At 36.0% G+C, this 19,332-nt stretch overlaps 1 protein-coding gene across 6 annotated transcripts in view; it reads left to right on the top strand.

Moving 5' to 3' along the window:
- The window catches only part of DSE (dermatan sulfate epimerase), an 81,069-nt gene that overhangs the window by 57,303 nt on the left and 4,434 nt on the right, over nt 1–19,332 (top strand). For 5 of the 6 annotated variants that reach the window (XM_035710346.2, XM_025422794.3, XM_025422795.3 and 2 more), the window contains 3 exons: nt 11,405–11,658; nt 15,614–15,853; nt 18,904–19,111. In XM_035710346.2, coding sequence (XP_035566239.1) covers nt 11,405–11,658; nt 15,614–15,853; nt 18,904–19,111 — 702 coding nt within the window. Of the gene's footprint in view, nt 1–11,404; nt 11,659–15,613; nt 15,854–18,903; nt 19,112–19,332 lie in introns of those variants that run through there. The other variant, XM_035710354.2, reaches the window with a different exon arrangement.

Here is a 19,332-nt window from a genome sequence, read left to right on the forward strand (position 1 = left end):
TTTTTGATAGGTCTTTTTAAATATCTGTTTAGCTTCTCTATGTTTTTTGATTGGAGACTTTAATCCATTTACAATTTAAAGTAATTATTGATAAATATGGACTTGTTATTTTCTGGCTGTTTTTTAGTCCTTTTGTTCCTTTCTTCTTCCTCTCTTGCTCTCTTACTTTCTGATTTGTTGATTTTCTGTAGTGTTTCCTTTCTCTTTTGGTTATCTGCTATAGGCTTTTTCCTTTGTGGTCAACATGAGGTTTACATCTTCTAGTTTTAACAGCCTGTTTTAAGTTAATAACTTTACTTGCAACACATACAAAAACTACATTTTTACACTTCTCCCCACTGTGGTGTCACAGTTTACATTTTTTTTTATTTTATTTATTATTTATGATAGTCACACAGAGAGAGAGAGAGAGGCAAAGACATAGGCAGAGGGAGAAGCAAGCTCCATGCACTGGGAGCCCGACGTGGGATTCGATCCTGGGTCTCCAGGATCGCACCCTGGGCCAAAGGCAGGCACCAAACCGCTGCGCCACCCAGGGATCCCTACATTTTTTAATATTGTGTATCTATTAACAAATTATTATAGTTATAATTATTTTTAATATTCTTCTTTTCAAATCTATACTAAAGTTATAGGTGATTTACTTACCACCATTACAATAGTAGAGTGTTCTGAATTTAAGTATATATCTATTTTTACCTATGAGTTTTATACTTTCCTATATCTTCATGTTACTAGTTAGCATCCTTCATTTCAGCTTAAAGAAGTCCCTTTAACACTTCCTGTAAGGCCGGTTAGTGGTGATGAACTCCTTCTAGAGTCTCGGAACCTCTTTATCTGTCATTCATTTCTGACAGACAACTTTGCTGGGTAGAGTATTCTTGTTTGGAAGTTTTTTATTACAACACTTTGAATATATCATCCCACTCCCTTCTGGCCTGAAAGGTTTCTGTGGAGAAATCTGCTCATAGTCTTATGAGGGTTCCTTTATATGTTAACAAGATGCTTTTGTTTTGCTACTTTTAAGATTCTTTATTTTCGATTTTGGACAATTTAAATGCAACTTGTGGGCCTCTTTAGATTTATCTTTTTATAACTCTTTGGGCTACCTGTATCTGGATGTGTGTTTATTTCTCCCTACCTTAGCCATTATTTTGTTGAATAAACTCCTGCCCTTTTTTCCCTCTTTTCTTTCTAAGATCCCTATAATATTTATTATAAGTGGAGATGAGAATTTGGGAGGGAAGATATTTACCTTTCTTTTTTGCTGTCTTCTTTGTCTTTTGTTCATTTTTCTAATGAGATTTTTATCTTTTTCTTAAATTTTAAGAGCTTTTTGTATGTTTAAGTAAGTGTAACTATTCAAGATATATGATGTAAATACTTTTTACCAATTGTTATTTGTATTTGATTTTGCTTGTGGTGGTTTTTTTCTCCTATGCAAAAGTTGTTTTTAAAGTTTTACATGTCCAAATGATCACTTTCTTTTTCTTTTTTTTAATTTTTAAAAAGATTTTATTTATTTATTCATGACAGACACAGAGACACAGAGACACAGAGACATAGGCAGAAGAAGAAAGCAGGCTCTCCGTAGGGAGCCTGATATAAGAGTCGATCCCAGGGCCCTAGGATCACAACTTGAACCAAAGGCAGATGCTCAACCATGGAGCCATTCAGGCATCCCTGGTCACTTTATTTTTCTATTGTTTTTTGCTTTTGAATCATAGCTGGCCAGATCACAAGGGAATTCATCTGTGTTTTCTTCTAATAATAGTATGATTTCATATTTTACATTTAGATGCCTAATTTATATAGAGTTTATTTTGTTGTATTCTGTGAAGTTTGGATTTAACTTTATCTTTTTTCAAATAATTGTCCAGTTGTGCCAGTATAACTTTTTTAAAGTTACTTCTTTTCCCTATTTATTTATTTTTTTAAAGCTTTTATTTATTTATTCATGAAAGACACAGAGAGAGAAAGGCAGAGGAGCCTGATGTGGGACTCAATCCTGAGACTGCAGATCATGCCCTGAGCCAGGGGCAGATGCTCAACGGCTGAGCCACCCAGGCATCCCTCCCTATTTATTTTTGATGCTTCCTTTATCACGTACCAAATTTCCATATATTTTGCACCTTTTTGTTTTGTTTCATTAATGTGTCTGTCTATTCATATGTCATGACACTCTGTTTTGATTGGTGAAATTTTACACCATGTTTTCTTCTCTGGCAGAGTTAATTACCCTCCATCATTATTCTTTTTTTAATTGACTTCCCTGGCTATTCTCACATGCTTAATTTTTTTATTACCATCACATTGACTATTTTCAGGCATTGTTTCTTCTTCTTCTTCTTCTTCTTCTTCTTCTTCTTCTTCTTCTTCTTCTTTTCTTTCTTTCTTTCTTTCTTTCTTTCTTTCTTTCTTTCTTTCTTTCTTCTTTCTTTTTTCTTCTTTCTTCTTCTTCTTCTTTTCCTTCTTTCCAGGCATTGTTTCTTACATGGTCACTGGTTGTTTGTATAGTCATTGACTAAAGCAATGACAGCAATAAGGTGTCCTACTGAAACCTAAACTCTTTGAAACTTGTTTTATATTGTACACATATAAATGTAAAGTATGTTAAACTTATAAAATACCAAGATAGTTTTTTAAATGGGCAAAAATCATTTTATTAAGCTTTGTGAACAATATAGATAAATCTGTGTTATTCTCTCCTATTCTTTGTAGGTTTCAGAATTTCTCCATTATGAGTTCTTTGATAATTTTTCATTAGAATTTGATAGGTAAGGACTAACCCTAGCCCTTTGAACTCTGCCATTCCAATGACATAGGAGTCTTGTTATCATATTTGAATCCTCTTGCCTATCATATTTCTCCCTCTTATCTTTCCAGGCTGGACACTAGCCCAGCCTGGACACTAGCCCACTGGTCAGCTAAAAGGGATTACAATTATAAATGCTGTTTGATTCTATTTAACTATATTATGCTTGGATGGCATACTTGGATATTTGCTTAAGACCTTGTGTCAGTGAATTAAACATTGGAATAATGACATAGCGGTGCCTTTTCCCATTTAACAACATTACTCTACATTTTATTCTCATTAGCTTGGTATGTTTTGACATTCAAATTCACTTTCTCTACACATTATTTATCATACTTTTTTAAAGCAATATGGATATTCTCTTTAGTTTCTGCTTTTATATAATTGATTCCTCAGTGTTCTGCTTGAGTGGAGCCAACCTGACCTAAATTTTTGTATTTTAGAATTTAATACTTGGAGTATTGAATTCTAAGCTTTAAAAGGAAATTAAGCGGTAGGGTACTGCTATATTGAATCTGGTAATTTAATGAATATAGAAATATGGATAGTGAGAGAAAATGTTTTTATATCTTAGGGCTAAGTTATTTTTCCTGAAGACTTTTTTTTAAGATTTATTTATTTTGGAGAGAGAACAAGCAGAGCATGGGAGATAGAAGGACAGGGGGAGGAAGAGTCTTAAGCAGACTCTGAGCACAGAGCTTGACACAGGCTCAGTATCACAACCCTGAGATCACAATCTGAGCCAAAACCAAGAGACAGACACTCAACTGACTGCACTGCCCAAGTGACCCAATTTCTCAATATACAGTCAATTTCCAATCTATCATACTGTTATCCTTCCAGCACTACTTTTATCGGGTAGGGAATAAACTAGATATTGAAAAAGGGAAGCTCATTGTCCATTTCTGTCCATTGTAGCCCTGTCCAGCTTACTAAGGAGCTGATGGCTCTCAGTGTGCAAGTTCAGGCCCACTAGCCCTTGTACCAGCTGTACCTAGAGTAGTAATCTATGAGCCCCACACTAAGCAGATGTCTGTGGAGAGAGGAAGAGTTGTTCCAGGCGTTCTGTATGATTGGTATCTTAGGTTGTTGAGTGGGTCATGAGCAACCACATGAACATGGAGTCATGGTTATCTCTTCTAATCTCTGCCCTTTTTCTCACATTTCTTACCTTATATTCTCCCTTGGTATCATGGACATGGTGGGGCTCAAACCCTGGATTGTATTTCCTTGTAAGTGCCTTTTGGCCTGGCTCTTGGTAGGTCTGCTAACTTTAGCACTTTCTTCTGGCTGGGTTCCTATTGCAAACATGGTGACTTTCTTTGAAAGCACTGTGCTTTCCCTCACCAGGTAGAAGTATAAAACAAGTCTAGATTCACATAGTCTTGGATTCCATCCTAGGCTCCACCATTTAACTTTGTGATCTTAAACATGGAATTTTCCTACCTAAATACCAGTTTTACAATTTATTAAATGGGCATGTAATATCCCAATATAAGTCTTGAAGATTAGGTGAAATAAAGTATATGAAGAGCTTGGCACATACTATGTGCTTACTATATAATATGAAGTACAACTTCTCTCTTTCCTCTTAACTATAAATAGTGAATTTTGCTTGATGTTGCAAATGCCACCCTTAGCCACCTGATCAAACAGGAATATAGACACCAAGCCAGGCCAGAATTTAGCTGAATATGCCCCTTGGATACCTGACCACCCACTCAGAGGTCTCTGCATCAAGGCTCTGTAAATTCCAGGCTTACCCTGCTCTTCTTGGCAAATCACTGTCAAGGCCCCAGTATGCTTCACAGGCAAGGCCACACAGCTTAGAAATCCACTTCCTTTGGCTAAGTTTTACGGGAATAACTTACAGAATTTAACTTGTTATTGACATTTAATGTTATGGTTTTCCCATTTAACTTACAGAGGAAAAAAAGATGAATCACAATTGCCATTAGTCATGTTTTTTAAAAACAGTAGTAATACTGGATTCTCCTAACTTACTGGAAGTTGTTTCCAAACACACAAAGACATTTGGGTGAAAATTGAATGACTTTCTATCAGATTACTGTCTTCAGGACACTTTTAGAATGAATAGACTAATTTACATTTTAAGATAGAACAAAACCTTATTTTGGCATACTTGGGTGGTATGACCAAGTGCACAGTAGGCAAAAATGTGGCTTATTTACAGTAGACACAGCTGCAGTGAAGCTGGCAAAAGTGAAGTTGCTACTGCTCCAGCCTTCCTTCATTTTCTCTTAAATTTATATTGATATAAATATATATTGTCTAAAATAAGCCAGATTTTTTAAACATGATTCTTCTACTTTATGAATTTACTAAGTAAATATTTTATGGGCTTCTAAAACTGTATGTTCTCTCAGAATGAGTAAAAGGATTGTTTGGAGTTCTGCTTTTTATAAAGGTTACACAGTAGAGCTTCATTTAAACATAAAAATACATAAATTTGCCTATACCAGGGATCAAATCATGATCTTCACAATATAGTTACATATAGAAAAGCCTGACATAGAACTGTTAGGCTGTAAAAAGTGCTAGGCAGCAAGACTAATAGTCATAATAACATTACAAAGGGCATTATGAGTTACCCTGTGGTTTGTAGTATTTACTTTTTGTATACTGTTGATTCATTTAAATAAATATCAGTGATTTCTTGGCCCCTCTTAGATTTTAAATGCCAGATTACTGTTATTCCACATATTTACTTTAACGGAATTTGTGTAAATGAAATAAATACATAAAAAGTTAAACAAGATTATGTAAAGAGTATTCTGTGAATCTTGTAATACTAACATTAATCTTTTCACAGATGGTTATTTTCTAAAGAATATGTATCTATTAAAACTATATGAAAAAATATAAATATAATCATTTGATCATTCTTAAATGTATATAAATAAAAATAGATGCCAACATTATTATTAGACTTCTTTTTGTTAGTTTTTTTAATCAACTAACCTGCCCACTTTTAAATAATAGAGGCTTAGATTTCCTGTTATAACTCTATACATAATAGATAGTTCAAAAGGCACTTATGATAATGGAGGCATTCTGTTTGTATAAAACTATTATAAAAATTTGAATCAATGAAGCTATTACATTTTGGAAAGATTTTTATGCCTTTTTTCTTCCTTTGACAATCTGCCTGATTCTTGGAAGAAGCACATCTTGATAAGCTCTATGCCCTTCCCCATCCATGCCATACCCCCCAGCCTAGGCAATTAAGAGTTCATTTTCGTGTTCACATCATTCTGTGTCACATAAAATCACTTAAACTCATCTTTGAAAATATTCTAGGCAGCAGTTTTTAAACTTTTTGGATCCAGAATTCTTTTACATTCTTAAAAGTTAATGAAGATATTAAAGGGCTTTTTGCTTGTCTGGACTATATTGATATTTAAATATCAGTATTTATTATATTTGAAAAGCTGAGAAATATTTCAAATATGTATGCATTCATTGGAAAAGTCTGTTTCTTTTTTTTTTCCTTTAGGGTGAAAAGTCTATTTCCTATTAACATTAAATAACATATTTTTAGGAGGAAATAACTGTATTTTTTAAAACAAAATAGTGTGAAAGGAGGTCATTGTTTAACATGTTTGCATATCTTGCCTTTTTGCTGTATTTGGTGTGTTGCAGTTGGTATTTTGGTTGATTTCTATGAAGCATACAGCTGCTTCACGTCAATATGTGATTGAAAAGAACGGAGTATTTTAAGAATTTTTCAGATAATTGTGGATACTCTGATACTAGATTAGAACTTGACCAATGGTAGTTTCATACAAGCTAATTTTATATTGACTCTGGATCATAAAAGTTTCAGTATTGAATATGAAACCATGTTCTCTTCTAATTGGTAGGAAAATCCACTGGTATATTTTGTACTTATCTTTTATCTGTGTACAGTTTTGTAATATCATGCCTTTTTATTCTGAATGTTTGCTGAGTTCTTACAGTCCTCCAAGTATTGACATATTTAGTGATACAATATAAAAATAAATCACATCTGTTATCACTGACCTCATCAGAAAAGTTTGTGAATATTGGTAAACTCTTAAGCGCATGACAGCAAATACAAGCTTTCTAAAATTTTATTTTCTCTTGAAAAAGCTCAAATTTTGTCCTGGGCAGCAAAGGCTTTCAATTTTGTTTGAACTGGCAGGCTTCCTTGTTCATTTTCAATGAAAACTTCCGCTTAAAAATACCAAAGTCTAAATAACTAGAATTTGTCAGTTCATCATTCTCTCATGTAAAAATGATGTTTCATGACAAAAAAAAGGAACAAGCTCAGCTCTTAATGCACAATTTCCTTTAATTGTGACAGTCCCTGCCCTTTGGTATTCACTGCACTTTTTTATACATACTTCCCATTTCATAACACAGAATACAGAAGAGAGATCTACTCAGAGGGTTGAGATTTTATAAAATTCTCATTTTACCACTTTTTCAAGGATATCCTTAAATGAAACCGGCTTTTTAGTTTTTACTTTTGTAACTTAGGGTACATGGCAGCATGCGGAATCACCTGAAGTTCAGCGCCCCTGCTTGGATTCTCATTTAAGCTGCCAGCATTTTTAACCTATCAGTGCTTTGGCATCATCAGTGCAATTGTCAACATATAATATCTTTATATTATTAGGAAAATAATTTTTACTTGAGGATTCCTTCAAAGGGTCTTGGAGACCCCAGGGGTCCATAGACCTTACTTTAAGAATGGCTCTTAAGGGGAGAAGGTATAGGTCATAAAAAGAAGACTACAGTAAAAATTTTCCTAACCCTCCTCTAAACTGACTTGTGTAACCTTGGCAGCGACTACTCTCATAGAAGGCTGAGTGTCAAGGCCAGTTGTCTGCCCTCTGCTATGTCCATTCATCTCTAGAATAAGATAGTTTGCAAATGTCAGTGGTATTTGTTTTCAAATCAGTTTATGCCAATTTCAACAATACTTGTTCTTATACAATTTTAATATTATATAAATAGAATAAGTGTGAGTTCAAAAAGAAAAAGAATGGGGACACCTGGGTGGCTCAGCGGCTGAGCCCCTGCCTTTGGCCCTGGGTGTGATCCCCAGAGTCCTGGGATCGAGTCCCACGTTGGGCTCCCTGCATGGAGCCTGCTTCTCTCTCTGCCCCTCTCTCCCTCTCTGTGTCTCTCATGAATAAATAAATAAAATCTTAAAAAAAAAAAAGGAAAAGAATGTATGTTTCTAAAACTAACTTAAATGGTTTGGAATTACTTACTGTAAAAGATTACTATCATAATTTAGTGTGGATGAGATTTGTTAAAGTTTAGGGGGAAAAAAACTTAAAAATCTGGAAGGATTCCACATTCCTTCACAGGTATTTTTAATTCCTATGTCATAGAGAAACTAAATTGTGAAACTAAGCTTGAAATTGTGATGATGTGTTTGTGTGTGTGCTTTGCAGAAAGAACCGCAATGACCTAATCTGTAGACCCACATTTAAAGAAAAGGCTTTTAGCTCACCTTCAAAAGATTGGTGAATGTGTATACACATAGATATTTTAAGCTGAAATAAAATTCATAAATTAATATCTATACTTTTTTCTTTAAATGATTCACCACTCAACCAACTTTTCCACTAGTAGATTTATTAACCAGTAGTAAGGATCACATTGAATCTGATAGTTTCTTTGCTGCCATCCATGAGCTAGAAGCAAATTTCCTTTGGTTTCCATGACAGTCAAATAATGCTCTCTCTCATCATGGCTCTTGGTATCTACGGCTGGGTCAGATTGTATTGGTAAAGGATTTAGATTACAATCTAAATTGTTATCTAAATAACAATTAGATATTAGATGTTTAGATTGTTATCTAAATAACAATGTAGATTGTTATCTAAATCCTTTTAGGAATGTAACTATTACAGGTCAGATATCATAATGATATAGTGTTGAGCTTGATTGTATAAACTTTTTTTTATTGGTGTCCTAGCATTTGTTGAGTTGAAAACTGCCTGGAATAAACAAGTGTAATGGGAGAGCTTGGAGATTTTCACAGAGATTGCATAATAATACTTCCTGAAGGATGAAAATTATAATAAATGTTCTTTGATCTATACAAATAAGTTCACTGGTAAAAAGAGAAATAAGTTCACTGGTTAATCAAATATGCCAGGGTTGGGCAGACAGTAGTGGTTCATTGATGTCAACTCTACCATAATAGGTGGACATGCTGTCATGTATAGATGCATCGTGACATGGCTCCAAGACACAGGCTGGGAAACAAATGACTCAGATTCTCTGCCTCACTCACCAACCACCAGGAGTCACTGAAGACTGTGTTCCTAACTCCCTGGCACTGAGCTTGCAGGAGATGTTGGTTTTTTCCCTAAAAGTGGGGAATTAATTCGCACTCTTCATAGTCTGTTTATAACCAGTACACACTAGCAAGCTGACGGGCAAGGTGGCTTTGTCTGTATCCAGATGGTTAAAAAAGTCATCAACCCTAGTTATGGGTTGCATAACTAGGCCATAGCACCAGGCCATAGCACCACAGCTAACCAAACACTGAAATAATGATTAGGTACCAAGAGATTGCTCCAGATTTCTGATTTTGTGATGATAACTTACTCACTGTTAATAGTGTGGCCTAGATTTATAGGCCTGTTCCTTCATTTTTCCTCTTTCCAAAACGGTTTGCTGAGCATCTTCTTTGTGTCAGACACTATTATAAGATTAGGGATCCAGTAGTGAATAAAAGAGAGAAAAAAATAAAACCTTAGACTTGTAGAACTTAAAATCTGGTAGAGGATACATAAACATATACACACACAACACTAAGGCAAAAAAGTGAGAAAGGGAAATGAGATACCATCAGTTGGGGAGTGATGTTGAAATTCTGCAGCATGGGCAACCCTGGTGGCTCAGCAGTTTAGCGCCACCTTCAGTCCAGGGCGTGATCCTGGAGACCGGGAATCGAGTCCCACATCGGGCTCCCTGCATGGAGCCTGCTTCTCCTTCTGCCTGTGTCTCTGCCTCTCTCTCTCTCTCTCTCTGTCTCTCATGAATAAATAAATAAAATTTTAAAAAAGAAATACTGCAAAGTGACCACAGACCACAGAAGGCATCATATAAACTCCTAAAAGAAGAATATAGTCTAGAAGAGATGGTCTCTCATAATATTAAGTGTTCATGTCTTGAGATCGATGGGGTTTGTATGGGAGAAATACTGCATCTTCATTTTCATTGACTCTAACTGAAATTTAGCAATTCTTCCAAATCTTGAACATAGATACCCCTATAGTAATATTGGGAGAACTTACAACTTTGACATAGGTAAGTATCACTTGATATTTTCATATCACAATATAGTTATTGTAGATACTATTGTTTATGCTTATCACTACTTATAAATTATAGTAGTTACTGTCTCTGCTATTAAATCTTATTTTTTAGTACCGTAATAAAGCACAGAGATCACAATTTTTTCCAAAAATCTGTATTGATAGATACATGTCAAAGTAACAGATTTCCTTATATCCCTTTGTATTCTATCTTATGAATTTTCAAACACTGAGAAAGAGGCCAAGGCTTCACCAGATTGCCCAGAGGTCAAGTGGTTCATGGCATAGAAATATTAAGCTTTCATTTAATCCCCAATCAAGAGTATTCTTCCACCGCCCACCTGTACAGCACACTCTTCACTCGTGTCTCTGTCCCAGAGATTATGCAAATACATCTTGAGCACATGGGGAGGGCTTTCTGGATAGATAGTTCCACGGAATTGTGATTGTGAAAGATCCCTTCGAAGCTTCCTGTGTAACGCAGGTCATGCACTGTTAAATAAAACATTGCAGAATAATGTAGCCAGCCAAGCAGAAACTTGGCTTCCTAGAAAATAACGGTTTCATACTTCACAGGTCAGTTTTTACACTTCTCTGAAAGATACTTAAAGGAACTTAAAGGCAGTGCAGTTCATCTTACAAGAAGGAACAAGATGTAAAGATCTGAGTTAGAATCAGTTCATTTCACTAACACCAGATTTTTAGCCACTCTCCTCACTCTCACTCTCCTCGTGGCCTTGACCAAGTGGGTCTGTCCAGATTGAGAAGTCATAAACTATAAGCCAGGATACCTTCACCTGGTCCAGCCTGTGGGAAATAGGATGGGATACATGCTTCCACTGGTTTGCCAAGGCGGCCGAAAAACAGAACTGAGAACCTCTTATTTGTAAAGAGGGTAGTGTGAGTAGTAGTTAAATAGATGTTTCTGAGATTTTGCCCTGCTACTACATGTTATGTGCCTTAGATCTATTTTAATGTATTCTTCTACCTCTCATCAAAAATAAAAAGTCAAAAGTAAAAATTCTCAACATCTTGATGTGGCCAGAAAGCTGACAGAGGAAAGCATTCGCTCTAAAATTTTCACACGAGACAGACTTTATGCTGTGTCTAATGTGGAGGGAAGCTAATTATGAGGCATTAAACCTCTTAGATTGTATCTTCCATTGTGCCCTTTCCTCCTAAGAAACAGACCCTCGAAAAGTGTGATAAATGCTGTGGGACTGTTGCACTCATTCATGTGGTTGATTTTCCTTGGCAGGCTGGTGAAAGATGCTCCTTGGGATGAAGTCCCGCTTGCTCACTCTCTGGTTGGTTTTGCCACTGCCTATGACTTCTTGTACAACTACTTGAGCAAGACACAACAGGAAAAGTTTCTTGAAGTGATTGCCAACGTCTCCGGATATATGTATGAAACTTCATACAGGAGAGGATGGGGATTTCAGTACCTTCACAATCATCAGCCCACCAACTGCATGGCCTTGCTCACAGGAAGCCTTGTTTTGATGAATCAAGGTGCGTATGAATACAGCTGAGGGAATGCCCAAGCCAACATCTGTCACCGTTGTCTTGTGAGCAGAGCATTTTATACCTAGCCTTCATACATGTTCATACTTGGATCCTAACTGGACTCATGAGATGAAGTAATATCCAGGGCTTCTCTTAGACAGTTGAGAGACATCTATTCTTCATTTCTGGTAGTTACATCAGCCTGCAGGTTATTTAAGTAAGGCTTTGGATCGTGTCAAGCCATATCCCTACAGCATGCAGTCAGTGGTGAATATTCATTTCCCCAGAGAATTTTGACTGTGAAGACAGCCTTCCTGGATAAACGTAGTAGTTTTTAAAAGCTAAATAGGTGGTTTATTATTTCAAATGAATGTTCTTTGGATACAGATGTGCATCATTACAACACCAATTTTTTCTCTAAGGACTTAAAACAACCAGTCTAGATCATTTAGGTCAAATTTGGAGATGACTTTTGTGGGTCACATAGCTACTTTGCTTTAATGTCCTAACATACATAATTGCTGATATTACATTTTCTCTGTTCTTGTAATTCTGAATTAATTAAAACACCTATGAAAGTCTATGTATGATTTAATTAGACTATATTTAAGAAAAGCAGCCCTAAGATCACAGTGAATTATTAGGATATTAAGTATATACTTGGAGCCCGGAAGTCTAACAGAACTCTTGACCACTTACCCACAAGAATTACTATGCATTTTGTAGATTATCCAGCATCAGATTTCCTTAAGTCTGGCTTTCTCCCTTATCTTATCAACCAGCCATCATTTTCAATTAGTCTTAAAGGAAAAGAAACTAATATGAATCAAACATATGACATGTGTTCATCCTTGTTCCTATTTAATTTAATTGTCCCATCAGCCATATAAGGTAGCTGGGATTTGGACCAGTTCTGGCCAAACTCAAAGTTCACTCTCTTTCCACTATATTTTGTTGCCTCTCTTGGAGTAGAGATTCAATTTATAGTAATTTAAGGAAAGCTTTATGAGGGCCAAGTTTCATCCTAGCTCCTATAGCCCTCTAATCTCACAGAAACAAACAAGATTTAAAAGATCAAAATGCAAAAAAAAAAATTAATAAAATATCAAAATACACATCTTCAACTATTTATAAATAAATCCCAAGTCCTGTGAAAAGACATCATCATGAAATGGTGGAAGGAACCCAGGATAAGCTAGCTCTCAGCCTGGAGTCTTGGGTTTTAGTCTAGTATAGTATTATTTCTTCATATAAACTTTTAGTTATTTAGTAGCTGGAATAGAGCTTATTTCTTCATTCTTCATGGTAGGTAAGATTACTCCAGATAACCTGCAGGCATCGAAAATACTGGTTCAGATTGGGTCAAAATGTATAATTCTCCTCTGGCAGGAGTTTCCATGTACAATTATTTCCTATTACAGTTGTGGGTTGCTCAGGGATACAGTGTTGCAGAATCACCACATAGGAAATGCACATATTTATAAGATGATTGGACAGAGGAAAAGGTGAAATCTCTGGCCCTGCCCATCCCAGTTAATAATCAGGCTTATAATCCTGCCTTTCTAGGCATGCTCACTACCGTTAGGAGCTACCTCACAGGCTGTTTCGACAATCCCATGTTCCCCAGACCAGCCTCATAGATGCTTGGGGAGCTTAGTGTACTGACACTTCCCATTGGACTCACATACAATCTCAGAAGTGGGAGAATTAGAATGTTCTCTCTGATGTCCTAACTCTGTCTAAGGCTTGGTGCATAGGGACCACGGGATCACACAGAAGCAGCTTACAAATCAGTTGGAAGGAAGACATATGAAATGTCTAAATGAATATGCAATGAGATAAGGGATGTCATGAAGCTATGGTTAAATATCAATTGAGTGTATTGAGTTTAATTCAGGACAACAATGTTCTTTAGGTGAGTTTGAGAAGGTTCATAGAACTTTGAAAGATAGATAGGATATGGATAACTGAAAATAATGAAGAACATTCCAGCAGGGTGTATGGCTGGTGGTAAAGCACAGGGCATAGCATCAATAACAATATCAACGCCTGAAAACAATATTGCACTGTATGTTAACTAAAATTTAAATAGAAATAAAATAACAATATCAGTGCCTCATATTGACAGATTTGAAGTTTACAAAGGTAGACATTGCCTCATTATCTCCTGAACAAGATGGTTGTAAGGGAAAAAAACAGGGAAAACCAGGTAATGTGATACCAGGGAGCAGTAAGTAGCAGGACTGATTATAAGCATTCCATTGGAGTCTGGTTAGAGATGGAGGATACAAAGAAGAAAAAGATGAAGACGACTAGAATTTTAAACCCAAATGATTACAGAATGGAAACTAAAAGCTATCCAGAAGACTGGCATGTCAGGTGTAGAGCTGGATAGGAGGAGTCAGGGTACATTCACAGCCACCTCTTCAAGTTGAGCCTGAGATCAGTGCTGCCCTCATGAGATGGGATCCAGGTCTGACAGAGTCTGGGACCTTGGATTCATGCTGAGATCTGGTGGTCCTGGGGCCCCTGGAAGCCCTCACACCCAAAACACGAGCACAGTAGGCTATGGTAGTGTTCAACACTGGTGATCATACACATCTGGGGAGCAAAGCAACAAGACTCCATCCACATCAGGAGGCAATGAGCTTAATTGTATCCTTACCAGTTGTATGTATTAAATATAAGCACACAAAACAAAATTGAAATCTAAAGACCTAGATTCAGATCAAAGGTTATGTTCATTTTTTGGTCATGTGTCAGAGGTCTTGAACAAGTCAAGCTTTCTGTAATTCTGGAGTAATAATGCCTAATTGAATTAGTAAAAGGATTAAGTAAGGTTGTGTTCAGTGCTGTGTAAATTACAAATGTTTTAGAAATGCAAGTTGTTATTATTACCTAAATGCTAGTCTTGCAAGAATTATAAAAAGCTAGCAGTTTTGAGTCAAAAGTATTTCATAAAAATTTTAAGGCCTTTAATTTTTAGTTGCAGAAGTAGAAAAATGTGACAGGTTGAAGTGCTTGCACAAAATTTTGTAGCTCATTTTTTTGGCAGATTTGGCACTCCCAGTTGGTTTTCTTTTTTTTAATTTTTATTTTTAAAATTTTTGTTTATTTTTTCCAGTTGATATTTTTCACTAGATTTTTTATTAGATTGTTACTCCAGTGGTGCCTCAACCTACTGTGCTACCTTTTGAGATCCTGTGGAATCTAAAGGCACATACAGGATGAGAAATTGTCTTCTAATGAAGGAACAAATTGAAGACTATCTGCTTAACTTGTATAGTATTTGCAGCTTGTTAAAAATCCTATAAAATAATGGCACAATTTATATGAATGATAAGCTTCAAAAATATTTTCAAGTAGTGGTTTTTAGAAAAACTGAATAGAAGTCTCAATATACAGATCTTTTTAATATATACAATATAAATATCAGATTGATCTTATTTACCTATCTGAGAGAGCGAGCAAGAGCATGTGTAAACAGAGAGTGGGGGAGAGGGGCAGAAGGAGAGGGACAAGCAGACTCTGCACTCAACAAAGAGCCCCATGTGGGGCTCAAGCCCACTACCTGAGCCGAAACTGAGAGTCATTTAAACTGACTGAGCCACCCGGTACCCCCAGATCTTTTCTTGTAAACTTAAAGTTATATGCAGTTTGTAATCTTAGATGTGATGGGATTTCAAATTTATTATAGATTAGATAAGAAACTAATACTCATTTCAAGGTTTATCTTCATTTAATTAATAACTGACTTGTATTCAAGAACTTTTTAACTTATATCACAGACCCGACACAAACCTGGATTAGCAAAATGTGATTTATAATGTTGGTAGGTGAGAGTTTTACAAAATGCTATTTGCACTGTAGTCAGATAACTCAGAGGGTTTTATTTGGCCATAATTTTCCCTACGCTTCATTGCAGCCATAGTCATTGTTTCCATGTGTTTTCATTCTCCAGGGTATCTTCAAGAAGCCTATTTATGGACCAAACAAGTTCTGACCATCATGGAGAAGTCTCTGGTCTTGCTCCGAGAGGTGACAGATGGTTCCCTCTACGAAGGAGTTGCATATGGCAGCTACACCACTAGATCACTCTTCCAGTATATGTTTCTGGTTCAGAGGCACTTTGACATCAACCACTTTGGCCACCCATGGCTTAAACAACACTTTGCATTTATGTATAGAACCATCCTACCAGGTATAGTGAAGAATCATTAACTATTACAGTTTTTTCTAATTATGAAACTGGGTTAGACTAGGAAGAGAAATGTGGAGTTTGATATTGAAATAAAAGGGATTTTTTAATAAAAAATCAAGGAATCCAAGAGTTGCGTATAACCAGAGCATTTGGGAAGTTATTATGAAGATTTGTGATTTATGTATTATAAAGCTCAGAGCATAATGGATGGATCAAATATAATTTGTAGCTCCCACAGCACTTTTATTTTTGTAGATGTAAAACTTGGGTACATATATAAACTCATTTTCTTGAATCTTAACAAATTATAAACATTTATGGTTACATGTTAATTTTCCTTTACATGCAATCCCAAATTGATCCTCTTTTGTTTTTTAGTTTTTTTATTTTCAAACTGTTCAGATACTCAAAATGAAAAATTATACCTACATATTTGTTGGAGCTTTAATCTTTTCTTTAAATAGTTTACTGAAATAAATAGTATAAAATAGAAAAAAATGAAAAATGAATTGTTACAAAACTTCTAATTCCTTGTTGTCATGTAGCTCAGCCTTCTAAGAGAACTAGCTCTAAAAAAAGATGTATATGATTTAAGAACACTTTCATTTCTAGAACAGCCTTATAACTCTTTGTTTCTAAACAGGACTAAGATGTCAGAAAAAGTTTAGTAGGTATATTTTCATCAGGATGGGGATTTTTGTAACACCCAAAAAACAGATAATCCAGTTGATAAATGGGGAAAGACATGAATAGTTTTCCAAAGAAGACATCCAGATGGCCAACAGACACATGAAAAGATATTCAGCATCACTCATCATCAGAGAAATACACATCAAAACCACAAAGAGATCCACTTCACACCAGTCAGAATGGCTAAAATTAGCAACACAAGAAACAAGTGTTTGCAAGAATGTGGAGAAAGGGGAATCCTCTTACACTATTGGTGGGAACACAAACTGGTGCAGCCACTCTGGAAAATAGTATGGAGCTTCCTTAAAAAGTTAAAAATAGAGCTACTCTATGACCCAGCAATTGCACTACTAGGTATTTACCTAAAGGATACAAAGATACAGATTCTAAGGGGCACATGAACCCTGATGTTCATAGCAACAGTATCAATAATAGCCAAACTGGAAAGAGCCCAAATGTCCATTGACTGATGAACAGATAAAGGAGAGGTGGTGTATATATATAATGAAATATTATTCAGCCATCAAAAAGAATGATACCTTGCCATTTGCAACAACATGGATGGAGCAAGAGTGTATTATGCGCTAAATGAAATGAGTTAGAGAAAGACAAATACCATATATTTCACTCATATGTGGTGGAATTTAAGAAACAAAAGATGAACATATGGGAGGAGGGGGGAAAGAAAAAAGAGAGAGGAAACAAGCCATAGGAGACTCTTAAAGATAGAGAACAAACTAAGGGTTGATCGGAGGAGGTGGTTGGGGGATGGGCTGGATGGGCAATGGGAATTAAGGAGGATGCTTGTAATGAGCACTGGGTGTTGATTGTAAGTGATGAATCATTGAATTCTACTCCTGAAGCTAATATTGCACTGTAGGTTAACTAGAATTTAAATTAAAATTTGAAAAGAAAAAAAAAAAAGGAAACAAAGATGGGGATTTTTTCCTCCAGTGAAATGCAATTTTTAGGTAGTGATTCTAGATCTACAGTAAAGAATCCAGTCTATAAATCTTTTGGCTCTGGTTGCATATATATGGACTGAATAGAATCTCCATTAGTGCGTTAAATATCCAAAAAGTAACGCAGAGCAAAAGAATCATAAGATTTTTAAAGTTTAGTTGAGACTTAACTTTCAGAACCCTAGTGTTTTATTGCTTATTCTTAGATAGGCAGGAGAGGCCTGTTTTGTAGTTTATCTTGATAGACAAAGGCCATCTAAAGCCAGGGACCTTGGAAGAGGTCTCAGTGCTTTGTAATTTGATCTGAGATCTGACAGCCAGCCATATCACTGCTGTGAGCTGTTTGTGACTGCCTCCTAAACTGGAAAGACAGTATGAACACCTCTAAGAGGAAGATTCATGTATTTGTGTCAGTTAATCCAGCAAACCCTTATTGAATAGCTATGTTCCAGGCACTGTACCAGGCAGGGGATTCAAAGAGAAATAAAACATACTTGCTTTCAGGGAATTTGCAGATTAATAGAAGACTCAGAAAATCACATTTTACCATAAGGACTCACTCTGAATAGCATTTGCTAAACTGATAGAAGCAAAACACATCAGCTGTAAATTATGTAAATATGATCATGGTATCATTTTAGAAGGGATTGTATATTAAAAGTCAACTTGTTCTCAACAACCTTTCTCTCTTTTTTTTCCCTCTCCAATGGCTATTCTAGTAATGATTATTCCTGTCTGGCCCAGAGTTGTGTCCCATTCCTTTTCAAGAACACCTGCATATCCAGTCTTAACCTGCTTTTGTTTTGCTGTATGATCTTTGCATTTCCTCTCTTTAACTTCCAGCAGTACATATTAGCACGATCTTCTATGGGAATTATTAAATTTCCTTCCTATAGAACTGCAGTGTCTTCTTTAAGCCTTATAACTTCCACTTTTTTGGGATGCCAAATTGAAGCACCTTATGTCGTTATCTTGGTGTGGAAAGTTGGTTGAGTTGGTAGGAAAGCTGATGCTCATTCCAGGTTCAGGAGCTCACCATGCACCAGAGGAGAGTATATGTGTCTGCAGTTATAATGACACATAGCATGAACATTGGAAAATGAGGAAGGTGGGGTGTATACTAAGCATTAAGAATTGTGGCACTTCCACTACCAAAGATAAGTTACCACACAGCAAATACAAACTTGCACACTAGATTTGTGGAGGACCTTCAGAGGGAGTATCATTAACTAGTCTGGGGTGAAGCATGGACATCATGCTTTTTGGGTTTTTTTTTTTTTTAATCTAAGATACACAGTTGATTCTAATTTGCAAGCAGGATTGAAAATCATTGTTTAGATCTTTATGGGAGCGTGCAGTTTTAAATTTATCTTAATTCTGTCAAACTTCCTTCCCCAGGGTTTCAAAGAACTGTGGCTATTGCAGACTCAAATTACAACTGGTTTTATGGTCCAGAAAGCCAATTAGTGTTCCTGGATAAATTTGTCATGCGTAACGGCAGTGGTAACTGGCTGGCTGACCAAATCAGGAGGAACCGTGTGACGGAAGGTCCAGGGACACCATCCAAAGGGCAGCGCTGGTGTACTCTTCACACAGAATTTCTCTGGTAGGACATGCTGAGCTATCTTTAAAAAGAAATTGTCCCAAGAGGTACAGTGTGCTAGTTTTCTGCATTTAAAAATAGAAAAACTAAGACACTTTGTAATCCCTTCTCCATATGCCACCTCAGCACTGGCAGTTTTAATTCCTGTCACAGCGTTTGACACTCTGCTAGAGACATTTCCTTTCATAGATGTGCATGTTTTAACTTACATCATTTTTGAGATC

This window comes from Canis lupus, chromosome 1, assembly GCF_003254725.2.
Source record: "Canis lupus dingo isolate Sandy chromosome 1, ASM325472v2, whole genome shotgun sequence".
Taxonomy (NCBI): Eukaryota; Metazoa; Chordata; class Mammalia; order Carnivora; family Canidae; genus Canis; species Canis lupus.